The sequence below is a fragment of the Chiroxiphia lanceolata genome, chromosome Z (genome assembly GCF_009829145.1).
Source record: "Chiroxiphia lanceolata isolate bChiLan1 chromosome Z, bChiLan1.pri, whole genome shotgun sequence".
Lineage (NCBI taxonomy): Eukaryota > Metazoa > Chordata > Aves > Passeriformes > Pipridae > Chiroxiphia > Chiroxiphia lanceolata.
Window position 1 is genome coordinate 16,744,891 of NC_045671.1, and position 12,051 is coordinate 16,756,941.

A 12,051-nucleotide genomic window follows, 5' to 3' on the forward strand; every position below is an offset into this window, starting at 1 on the left:
CTCTTCTGATTTTACAGTACCTACATTTCAGACAGAGAACAGGGTACTCTTGGATATTCACTGCTGTACTAAAGTCTGTCCTCAGCCTTGAGCAAAGCTTTTCTACTTCAGTTTCTCCATAACCTAAAATAGTATAATTCACTAGTATGCTTCACTGAGATGTCACAGTTTGCAGTTATATTACAATAGGAGTTATTGTATAAATGCTGGACGTGTCGTAGTAATCAAAAGTAAAATGATTCTTTAGAACAACCTGATATACACCTGAAATTAAAATCCTTCTGCACTAAATTTTCTCAAACTATTTTATGGGCTTGCTCTTTTATATTCAAAACTGTTCACTTTATAGTTAGTGGCATAGATTTACTTTTTAAAAGTTTCTTAACAAACAGAACAAACACTGAAAGGTGACACAAATTTCTATGCAAATTTCTATACAAGACTTCCCCAAAAAGAATGACAAAGCTTACTAATTCAAACAAATACAAACAGAACATAGTATCAAATGTAGCATGTCTGTGTCTACTTATAAATGCAAAGCAATTGTCAAATTTTATTTTAAAACTGTTCTTCAGTAAAAATTTGTATATACTAGGCAAAACTTAAAGACACATTGATTTTCAGTTTTATCTTAAAAACAGTTTGCCCTTATTGTTCATAAATTACGTTTGCATATCTGATCTATTATAGGGATGTAATAAATAAATACTCAAAGAAAGTCGAGCATCTCATGAAAGCGTGGCTATACAGACATCACAAGTCAGGAAACTGATAGGTGTTAAAACTAGTTACCAACAGGTTCTCCAAAACTCTTGACTTTGTAATTTGTGGATACATACACAATACGTACTCAGTAACAAAATCTTTCAAATGGCAATAAAATTGAAATGAAGTTCTGAGAATAGCAAAGTGCCAGGCAGATAACTTTTAAAAAGAAATAAAATTCATGCTACGAGTTTCTAAAGCCAAGAAAAGCACATGACATTGTGGGCCTAATGCTTCACACCGGACATGCAGCAGAGTTGAAGAGGGACTTAAAAACAGCCAATAACAAACAGCAGATACTTGGTAAGGGCATCCAGAGCAAGACAGTATAATTTTAGGAAAGCATAAGCCGAGTCAAAACAACTATTTTCTGAATTAAAAAAAAATTACTAATTGCAACCAAAATCATTAGAAGGTGGTAAAATATCTATCAGCTGCTTTTGAAGACATAAGAGATGGAAGACTCTTCAAATTAAAGCTTCTTTCCTATTTCTAATTGTATATGTAGCTGGCCAAATATTCAGATAATGACAAATATAAAAATAAATTTTGAAGCAAGACAGCAGACTTATTAATTAGTCTGTAAAAATTAACTCCAGAAATCTAACTACATATTCTTTGCAAACTAAAATTAAGGAAGAAAGTGCATTTATGAATAGGGAACATGGAAACTCGATTTCAAATTGCAAAAAAAATGCACATACAGACCACAGCAGATCCCAGCACACAGTTCTCAGATAATGTGCGTCCTCAGCTTCCAGGATGGGAAGGAAGTGTGCACTCTGTCTCAGAAACACACCTCGAGAGGTAGTGTCTATTGTGATGGTACCTCGGTTCCGAGCATGTTCTTTCATAACAAACAGCGTTATGAGAGCTGTCAGCATTACTGTTTACAAACAGAATCCAGCATACAGCTCCCTCGGGATCAAGAACTACCTTTATCACCTTTTCATGCTACTTTATACACCATCTCCAGGAAAGATCCCTAGTTCTGTACGTGATGCTGTGAAAAGAAAGAGCAACCGAAGGGATTATCGCCAGAACGTCTAAACAATCTCTTTTTGTTTTTAAGCAGATACACAGAGAAGTAGCGTAGCTTTCCAAGACCTGCATCACTGTCGCAACTTACCCTGGAATTTCAGGAAACGGTGTACAAAAACCACAACAGAAGCCGCTCCCGCACCCAAACCCGCGTACAGAGACCGCTCGCCTACGGCAAGTTCCTCCGGCCGGGGCGCCGCTCCAGCCCCCTGGACCCTCCGGCCGCCCTGGCTGCGGCGACCCCCGCGCGAAGGGAGAGCGGGGCGACGGTGCCGAGACCACGGGCTCCTACCTTGTTCGAGGCCATTTCGCTGACGGAGTGCCTGGTCTGCAGGGTCTCCAGCTGGTCCAGGCACCAGTCCAGCTCCTCCATGGTCTCGCTAGCCAGTTTTTGATAGGCCTCCTCTGCGAAGAGACAGGGAAAGGCGCGCTCAGTTCGCAAGCGTTTCACAGGGCTACCGGCGAGCTCCAACACGCCCATCCTGCTGCCCTGCACGGTGCCCAAGCATGGGTGCTGCTCCCTCATAGTGCCAGCGCGGGCAGCAGCCGCCGCAGCTCTGCCCCTCCGCAGGGCAGCGCTTCTCTGCGGGCCACCGGGGCGGCGAGCAGCCAAAAACTTCAGTCCGGCCGGGCTGCTCGCTCGCCCCGGCTCTGCCGCCCGCCCCGGAGCCGCGGCCAACCGCGGATCCGCCCCCTCGCGGCCGGTATCGAGCTCGGCGGGCGCGGCGCGGCGCGGCACCGCGGCGGCGATGGGACCCGCCGGTGTCCCCTCCATACACATCGCCCTACACCGCCGCGAGCCGCGCCGAGCCACCCTCCCCGTCCGCTCTCACCTATCCACCGGGGCACCATCAGAAATTAACCAGTTGGTATTGACTGAAGGGCAGGGAGGAAGTAAGAGCACGTGTAAGCGCTCCGAACAATGACGAGCCGCCGAAGCACCAGCTGTTCAGAGGAGCGCTCAAATAACTGCAATCGTGTTTGCGCTGACCTGTATGTATTTGTGTGTGGGAGTGCTCAAATGACTGCAGTCTTCTTTGCTCTGACCTGAAGCCTCTCTACGGGGGGTGGGGGGGGTGTTTGCATGCACAAAGTACCACATGTTGTCTGTAAGCAAAGAAAGGACTGATGGACAAGTCTTGGAACTGGACCCAGCAATACAGTACGGGAAATGGACCCCATAACACTATGGAAAACCATGGTTTAACCAAAATTATTGAATGTTCTATTGGAACTAATTGTCTTGTGGAAGTTTCAGTTACATACAAGAAGATGTTCCCTTCTTCAATAACTCCCCAACAACAGGAGATCTGTTAGTATGCAAATAATGTCAGAAAAAGAACCCTATATGTAGGGTGCAAGCCTCACCTACAAAGCCTGGCTATTTTTTTTCAATGTAGATCTTAGGGGGAGAGTGCTTCTCCACACTGAAGTCGGAGCTGAGTGAGTTTTAGGCCAGGCATGCTGTCTGTCTTGCAAGCTGTGTACCTGAAACATCAAGTTTTGAAACAGCTGGCACACGTGTTTGAATAAACTACATGCAAACATGACTCCAAGGTAGAGAAATGTTTATGCGGTGGGCTTGTTATTGCCATCTATAATGTCTCCCTTAACCTATTTCACATCAAATTTACCTTATTTTCAAAAAGTCAGACAAAAAAATCAGGCAAACAAGCTAACTAAAACTCTTTTTCAAATAAAACACCCCAGCATGGGGTGAGCCAAATAGCTCATTAGTGCATTACTGTTCGACATCTTGGATACTAGAGTCATATTTTTTTACAGTTTTGAGCACATGCTCAAAAACTTCAGGCTCCTTCATAGTTGTTAAACTCACATATATGTGGCTATTGCACAAACACTCCACAATTCTGAATAACGTCTATTTATCTCCAAAAAAAGTAATGCAAGAGAAATTGTTTGAATTGAGATTAACTGACAGAACCATTTAAAGAAAATTTTGCCGTGTAATCACCTCAGTAAACACATTAACCAACACTCAGCAAAAATTCCTATTAAATTGTAGACACTGTCTTTCAGATGTATATTACTATAAATGCTATCTGATCTTAAGGAATTCTCATGCAAATAAAGTCAGGATTTTCCAGCCTGTTTATCTGTCAAATACAACAGACATCACAGCTAGCTACTTCTTGAACACGACTGTTTTACTGATCTCACAGTGTAGATTTCAGCAAGATTGCTACTGAAAATAGAAATAGCTTTGTTTATAACATGTTTGTAAGTGTACTGGATTAAATGCTTTTGAGGAAGCAGAGATTTTGTTAACATATGCAAAGTTATCTGATGACCTCATACAATGATTGCCTTGAGGATTCAATGGACAATGAAGTGAGGTAAAATGAATTTGTGTGATGATACTTTGCTGCTAGCCTGTGGCCTGCCCATCAGCGGTTCTTGAAAATCAAATACTAGGAACCATGTTTTTCTTAACAAGATTATCCCTTCTAATGCTTCAGAGAGTATGCAGGTAACGTTTTTCCAAGAAGTATGAGAACAACAGCATAAACCGAAGGGATGAAATATTTAGGTAAAAGTAATAAAACGCTCAGTTTGTTATGCAATAATATATATCACCAACAGTACCTTACATTCAGGATTCTTTATCTACAACTCACCTTCCCAGTATATCTCAAAGCACATTAGAAAGCAGAATCCATCACTCACAAGGAAGTCCCATCACCCCATCTCATGACCTCTCATTTCAGGCTGCCACACTTCAAGAGTTTGTGACTGGTGTTGGGACCTGACTGACCAATCAGAGTAAGTAAAATTTTGATGGACAACGCTAGGCTAAAGACTTGCTGAACTCAGCACCTTCTGACAGTTATCAGATCTCAGAGCTGTCAAGCCAGTCCTGATATCTTAAATGGAAATAAAAGATTTCCTAAATGATCATAAAGTACTTTCTAAACAAGCACACCTGCAGTTCTGACGGGCAGAACAACCACAGGAAATCTTTTTTCTGAATGCTGCTAAAGCTCTAAATTTGGCCCACGCTATTGTTGATACACAATGTGGTGGAAAATGTAGTCTTTAACAGCTTTTCAAGTATAACACCTCAGTACCACTAAGCTAAGAATAAAAGAATAATTATCAGCTGTGCAGCTTTGAGAGCCTCACAACACTGTTTCTGACTTCTGTGTTACTTCTAAGATATCACCCTGAAATTATTCCCATCCAGGACTGATCTACTAATCAGGTTTTTTGGAATAGACACATAATCAAGTTTCCCCACACAGACCATGAAGTCCTAAAACAGATTAACTTCTGTGGATGAGAGGCATCTTGAAATTTCAAAAGTTATTTTTATGTCTCATTAGGCTTTCATATGAGGGAGAGAAGTACAGTTGAACACCAAATGCATTAAGAATTTGCATGTTATTTGGTAAATGCTTTTAGAAAAAAGGAAGTGACAGCAAGTGTTCTCTTTTCAATTCACAGATTACAAGCAATTCCACTATGTGTAGCTTTTAGTATGGTACACTGAAAAAAAAAGAAACCAAACCTAATGAAAGGCTAGCAGAAAGAAAAAGCTCAGCAATAATCACTTAGCCCTGCACAGTTGATTCTTTTTCAGGGTGTTCTATTGTATGGTTTTATAAAGACTTGATTCTTAGCACAGCTCTGACACACCACCAGAGATAGCCGCACTTGTATTCACGTCATTATTCGGGAACAATTTCTCTTCAAAATTTTCAAAGGGAAAAAATTACTATATGGCAACACTTAAGTAGACTGTCCACTTTACTTAATGGTTCTTCATAATTTTCATGTAAGTTGTTCTACTATACCTGAAGAACAAAAAGCAATACTAGACTTTCCTACTAGTGCTCAACTGTATTTGTACTAACCTTTCTAGTAATTTAATGAATTTTAGAACAGAGGAAGGAAAAGGTGAGTACAGATTCTTCATTGTCTGATCAGTTGAAGTCAACTGAGTGATGCAAAGAGGCTGGAAAGAAGTTGGCTCAGCAAGCACACATCCAAGGGCTTTGACCACTGTGTTGCCTTAAGATGGGAGTGTGTTCAAGGCAAGAAAAGGACACTGCTGAGCAGTGGTGTGATCCAGATAGTCTTTGCATGTGTATTGTTTTCTGGACCTGCAGGTAGCTGGAAGCTCTGAAAACCTCCAGGCTATACTAAATGAGGATGAGCTGAAGGTATAACCAGAAAAGGAAGGTCAAAGAAGGTGTATACCCCCTGCTAAACAATGCTAGTTAATTGCTAACAACAGATGGAGAGAAAACTGACGTACTCAACTTTTTTTTTCATTAGTAACCTCTCTTTCCACACCTCTTGAGTAGATGGACAGCAGGACGGGGACTAGGAGAGAAAAGTCCCTTCCACTTTAAAAGAAGATCAGGTTTGTGACCTTAACTTGATGAGATGCATCCCAGATTCCTGAGGGAATTGGCTGATGTAGCTGTCAGGTGACTCTCCAGGATATTTGAAAAGTCATGGCAGTCAGAAGAAGTCCCAGGTGACTGGAAATGGGGAAACACTGTACCCATCTTTAAAAAGGGTAGAAGGGGGGACCCTGGGAACTACTGAGCTGTCAGCCTCACCACTGTGCCTGGGAAGATCATGGAATAGATCTTCCCAGAAGCTGTGCTAAGGCACATCGAGGATGCAGAGGTGATTCAAGACAGCCAGCATGGCTTCAGCAAGGGAAGTCCTGTCTGACCCATCCAATGGCCCTCTATGATGGAGCAACTACTGGACAAGGAAGGGTCTACAGATGGCATTTATCTGGACTTCTGTAAAGCCCACAACACCTTTCTCTCTAAATTGGATTTGATGGACTTGATGAGTGGACTTTTAGATGGATAAGAAAGTTGCATCTAGAGGGTACTGGTCAATGGTTCAGTGTCCCAATGGACATCAGTGACAAGTGGTGTCCCTCAGGGGTCAATACTGGGACCAGATGAAGGGATCAAGGGCACCCTCAGCAAATTTGCTGATGACCACAAGCTGAGTGGTGCAGTTAACGTACCTGAAGGACCAAATTCCATCCGGAAGGACCTAGACAATCTGGAAAGTAGATCCATGTGATTCTCATGAGGTTTAATAAGACTAATTGCAAGGTGCTGTACCTGGGATGGGGCAACCCCTAGTGTCAATACATGCTGGGGGATGAACAGATCAAGAGCAGCCCTGATGAGAAGGACTTGGGAGTGTTGATGGATGAGAGGCTGGATGTGACCCAGCAGTGTGTGTTCACAGCCCAGAAAGCCACTTGTACTTGGGACTGCATCAAAAGAAGCATGACCAGGAAGTCAAGGGATGTTATTCTGCCTCTCTACTCTGCTCGGTGAGACCCACTTGGAGTGCTGCATCCAGCTCTGGGGTCCCCACAGGAAGGGGGTCCACAGGAAGGACATGCAACTGTTAGAGCGACTCCAGAGGAGGGCTGCCAAAATGATTAGAGGAATGGAGCACCTCTCATACGAGGAAAGGCTGAGAGAGTTGTGTTTTTTCAGACTGGAAAAGAGAAGTGGACCTGGACTGAACCTAATTGCAGCCTTTCTAGTACCTGAAGAGAGCCTACAAGGAAGATGGAAAGAGACTTTTTACCAGAGCATGTAGTGACAGGACAAGGAGGAATGCATTCAAACTAAAAGAAAGTAGGTTTAGATTAGATATTAGGAGTAGGTTCTTTACTGTGAGGGTGGTGAGGCACTGGAACAGGTTGCCCAGAGTTCTGGATACCCTGCCCCTGGAAGTGTTCAAGGCCAGGTTGGATGGGGGTCTGAGCAGCCTGGTCTAGTGAAAGGTGTCCCTGACCATTTCAGGGGGGTAGGAAATAGATGATCTTCCAACATAAACCATTTTTGTGATTCGATGATACTGTGAGACTCAGACCCTGGAAATCTTCCATGAATTTTCTGATAATCTTTTTGCTCTTCAACCTAGTGTAAGTTGAGTTTGGAGCAACAGAATTGCAGGGCCAAGCATTTCAGTTTCTCTTACAACTAGCCTATAGCATTTCAAAAAAGTCCTTAGAGTTTCAAATTAAAAACTTTTCTGTAAATGAGGATGTTTGTACTTAAAGCCTTAACTGAGAGCCTAAAATTGAAGTGACTGATATTTTAGTCAATATTGAGACTTTCTATTAAATATAGACGTTAACACTTATTCAGCATACAAATAACATGCTTTCTTACCCTTTTAAAAATAATTTTTTTGTATTTTACTGAGAAAATCCTATACATTGTGACTTAAAAGTCTATCTTTGTGGAGTGTTCATATGTCTTACTGTTGATAAAATGTAATTATAAAACTTTTTTTTAACATATAAAAATTTGTGGACGTCTCTCCACAATCACAAGTAAAACAATGTACTCTTGAACAGATTTTGGAATGAGCATCTGGGAAAACTACTCAGTTGCAGCAGGCTTCTCAGAAAGTCTTTTTATGATCCCACTCAGAACACTCATTTTCTTCCATGCCAGGAATCTCTCCAAGTTTTCCCTGTAGTAAAGGAAAATTCTTTGTACCAGTTAGTAGCATTATGCATAGGCAGACTGTGTCCAAATGACCAGCACATACTGCTTTATACAAGTAGATCTAGCCTTAGGCTATGGAAACTGCCTTGATTCCTTGAATGGAGTAACCTCCAGGAAATGATAGGAGCAAAATTAAAAAGTCAAGTTATGCACAACTTGTATAAATACTTGATTATAGTTATATGATAAAAAAGGAGTGCATAAAGAGATGCACGAACAAAACATTCAATAAGAATCTAGGAAAAAAAGTGTTGGGGGTTTTTTTCCTGAAATATTTTTTATTTCTCCCATGTAACAATATCTCAATGCCCTAATAGTTTATGTCAAGGGCAAAAGTATGAAGAATATATTCTTACAAAACCAGGTAACAGGAACACTGCAGATATCTAAGAAAAAGTTATCAGGCTCTTGGAACAGGCCTATTACAGTTAGTTGAGAGTAAATAAAACACTTTTGATTCTTATAAACATAGAAGAACTGTATCATTAGGCTTTCACTATGTATTTCAGTTTGTCTCTGTAGGAAAGGGGATGATAACCTGTGCTGGCTTCCTCTTTTTTTCCGTTAATCATTTTATGTACTTCTTGGAAAAAAGCTTTAGAATGAAGTTACTCATACAGATATAATCCCAAAGTCTAGAAGAATTTCTGTATTAGGGCTTTGCAAATTCATCCTAACAGTCTTGAGATGCCATAGTAGTAAATCAGACTACTGAAAAGTATCTCTCTTGAAGCCAAGAAGGAAAACCCACATTCAGTAGAGATTTAAATAATTCACTGCTTTAGTGATGGAGCACATTAAAATTTTGCAGTGTGAGTGCTTAAATCCACTCTTTGCTGTCATCAAATATCACACAAGACCAAATGAATGTTCTTCTGTTACCATACATCCCTAGCCAGTGCTCCCTTCCCCTTTTACCAATTTGACAAAGTACTAATACATTCCTTACTCCACTGCCTGTAAGAATGTGCCAGAAGGACCACTGTCACTCACTCACTGGTGAAAAGAAGTAAGCCCTTCCATCAACCAATCAGCCTTTCTCAAAATAAAGAAAAAGAGGGAATCTCTTGATTTTCAAATAGCACAATGTCCTTTTTATGTATTTTTATTGCTTTCTTTTCATGAACAAACTGCATTTTGAGAAAAGGTCTGTTTCTTTTTTAAATCTCTTTTTCTCCCAACAGTTGTAATTGTGTCAATTCTGTACTCTGAGATGTGTGGACAAGGAGTTTAATAATGCTTTCATTGCTTAAGCTGTTTTCATATCCTATTTCCTGTATCGTACAAAGAATATTTCTTCGAGGTGAGAGTGTGTATTCTTAAGATCAGTTCCCCTAGTAGCTGTAAAACCATTTGTTTCTGAGGAGGATACTGCTGTTGATCCAACATTAATGAGAAAAGTGAGAGATTTTCAAAGTCGAACAAAATTAAAGGCAGTGGGCACAAACTAAAACACAGGGCATTCCCTCTGAATATTAGGAAACACTTTTTACTGCAAGGGTGATTGAGCAGTAGCACAGGTTGTTCTGTGAAGTCTCCATGCTCGGAAATCTTCAAAAGCCATCAGGATGTGGTTCTGGACAACCTGCTCTAGATGGCACTGCCTGAACAGGGGGGATTGGACTATGTGGCCTCCAGAAGTCCCTTCCATCTTCAACCATTCTGTGAATCTGTGATTAAATCAGCAATTGGAAAAACAACAACCATTTTAGCAAAAAGTAGGTGGCTCAAATAGCCATGCTGTCATGTTTGCAGTTCTATGTAATAGTCTTTGACCCTACTAGGAGGGATCAAAGGATATTACACTGTCTCCCTCAGGATTTTGCTGAAGAGCTCAATCACATATATTATTCTGGACATAATGATGAAAACAAGAAGTACAAATCACTAAATGTACATATGTAAAACTTCACTGTTAAAAAAAAGACCTATTAACAATTTTGTTTTCCTACCTTCTTAGAACATATGATCAGAACATAAAAGAATAGCTGAAGTTTTTGTCAAAAAATATTCATTAGAAACCATCAACTTCACTTTTAAGCAGATTACTGCTGGTTTTGTCTGAGATGTCCACAGCTCCAAGACCCAGAAACTCTGTTCTGTCACAAAGTCTTTATTACCAACTAGAACTTGCCTAGATCAAGCTGAAATGTGAAAAATTGGAGTCCCATCCTGGGAAAGGATTTAATGATCCCTCTTTGGTTTTGAAAGTTCTTCAGAAACTTTACAAATGCATATTCAGAAATCACTGCAGAATAAAATAAGAATAAAGTTATCTTTAAGTATCAAAGCAAACAAAGTCTGTTTCCTTAAGCTTTTGTGTCTTTGTGTGGTTGACTTGACTGCTGAACTTCAGGACATCCAATGGTTCAGACTGAGCTCACAATATTTAAAAAAAATTATAAATGCCCAAGTTTAGAAAAAGGTTCAGCTATCTTTACTACAGAATCCTCAGCAGAATTCCTGGTGTCTGATAAAGTGGGAAAGCCAAATGAAAGCTGCATAAGAGTTGAGGTGTTCGTATTGGCTGTTCTCAATATAAATCCTCTAGTGTCTAAAAAGGAACGTGGTGGGTTTTTTTTAAAAAGACACTGTTAATAGGCTTCTCTATAAAGTTACCCATTTTTGCGTAGTTTATACTTAATAAATTTAATAAATCACTACCTCACTAGCAGATTTAGCTAACAGTGGTCAATGATTTCTAAAGTTAATAGATGGCTGTTGGTTATACACATCTATTTCCAAAGGAAAGCATTCTAAAAATGTGCAAATGTTTTTGGCAGTAATTCTGATTTGAAGTGGATTTGTGTGATATTGATAAGATAAACTAAATTAACTGATGACAAGAGCAAGCAACTGGGACAGGCTTTATCTTGGGACCTTGGAAAGTGCCCCGAGACAGAGAGGAAACTTTTCGGCCTTGCCCAAGCTGTGTAGCAGGCAGCCTGCTCTCTTTCCAACAAAGCAAAAGAAGAAATACAACACACAACTTCAATCATCTTCATTCCTGAAAGCAGCAGAAAGGGCAGTAGCATGAATGAAATTTCCTTCTTTCCTTTTCTGAAACTGTTCTTTGTTTCACACACAATCAGCTGGGTTGTTTTTACATGGCACAGATGGGCTACACTTTTGCATTCTTCCCTAAGGTAAGAACAGAGACAGCCAGTAAAAACATTTATTTTAGCTTCAATATTTATTTATTTTTTTAATGCTTTTTTCTCAGATCAAGTGATGTTTTAATCAGCCTTTAGGTTAGCAGCACGCTCCTTATCTCTGGACTCTCATGCCCTACCAAAGATACTGGAAAAATGTGAAGTTCTTGCCTGAATGCATACTCTTGATGGATTATTCCCAGTGAGTATGCGATGAATCAGACCCTCACTCTACAAAATGTACAGATCATCTCCTTCATCTCCTGTAAAATTCTATACTTCTCTCTGACATTGCTAAAGAAGTGAATAATCTTTTTGCCTACAAGTTAGAAGACTAAGGAGGTGGATAAACTTTTTTTGGGTTTAGTAAGGTAATTCTTACATAACTTTTAGTATTATCAAAGTATTTTTATAATCTCCTTTGGTTTAGTGTAATTGCTTATTAATATATTCAAAACTTTATTGTAGTATGCTCAAGAGACCCATTCAGGATTAGATCTGATTAAATAATAGATGGCACAAACGCATCAAAACTGTGGGTCTTCTCCTCTAATTTTTTAAAC

At 40.2% G+C, this 12,051-nt stretch overlaps 1 protein-coding gene across 5 annotated transcripts in view; it reads right to left on the reverse strand.

The window, feature by feature from the left end:
• LOC116780155 (cAMP-specific 3',5'-cyclic phosphodiesterase 4D) overlaps positions 1-12,051 on the reverse strand; it is a 394,135-nt gene that overhangs the window by 50,754 nt on the left and 331,330 nt on the right. For all 5 annotated transcript variants that reach the window (XM_032674704.1, XM_032674705.1, XM_032674708.1 and 2 more), the window contains one exon: positions 2,099-2,211. In XM_032674704.1, coding sequence (XP_032530595.1) covers positions 2,099-2,211 — 113 coding nt within the window. The remainder of the gene's footprint in view (positions 1-2,098; positions 2,212-12,051) is intronic.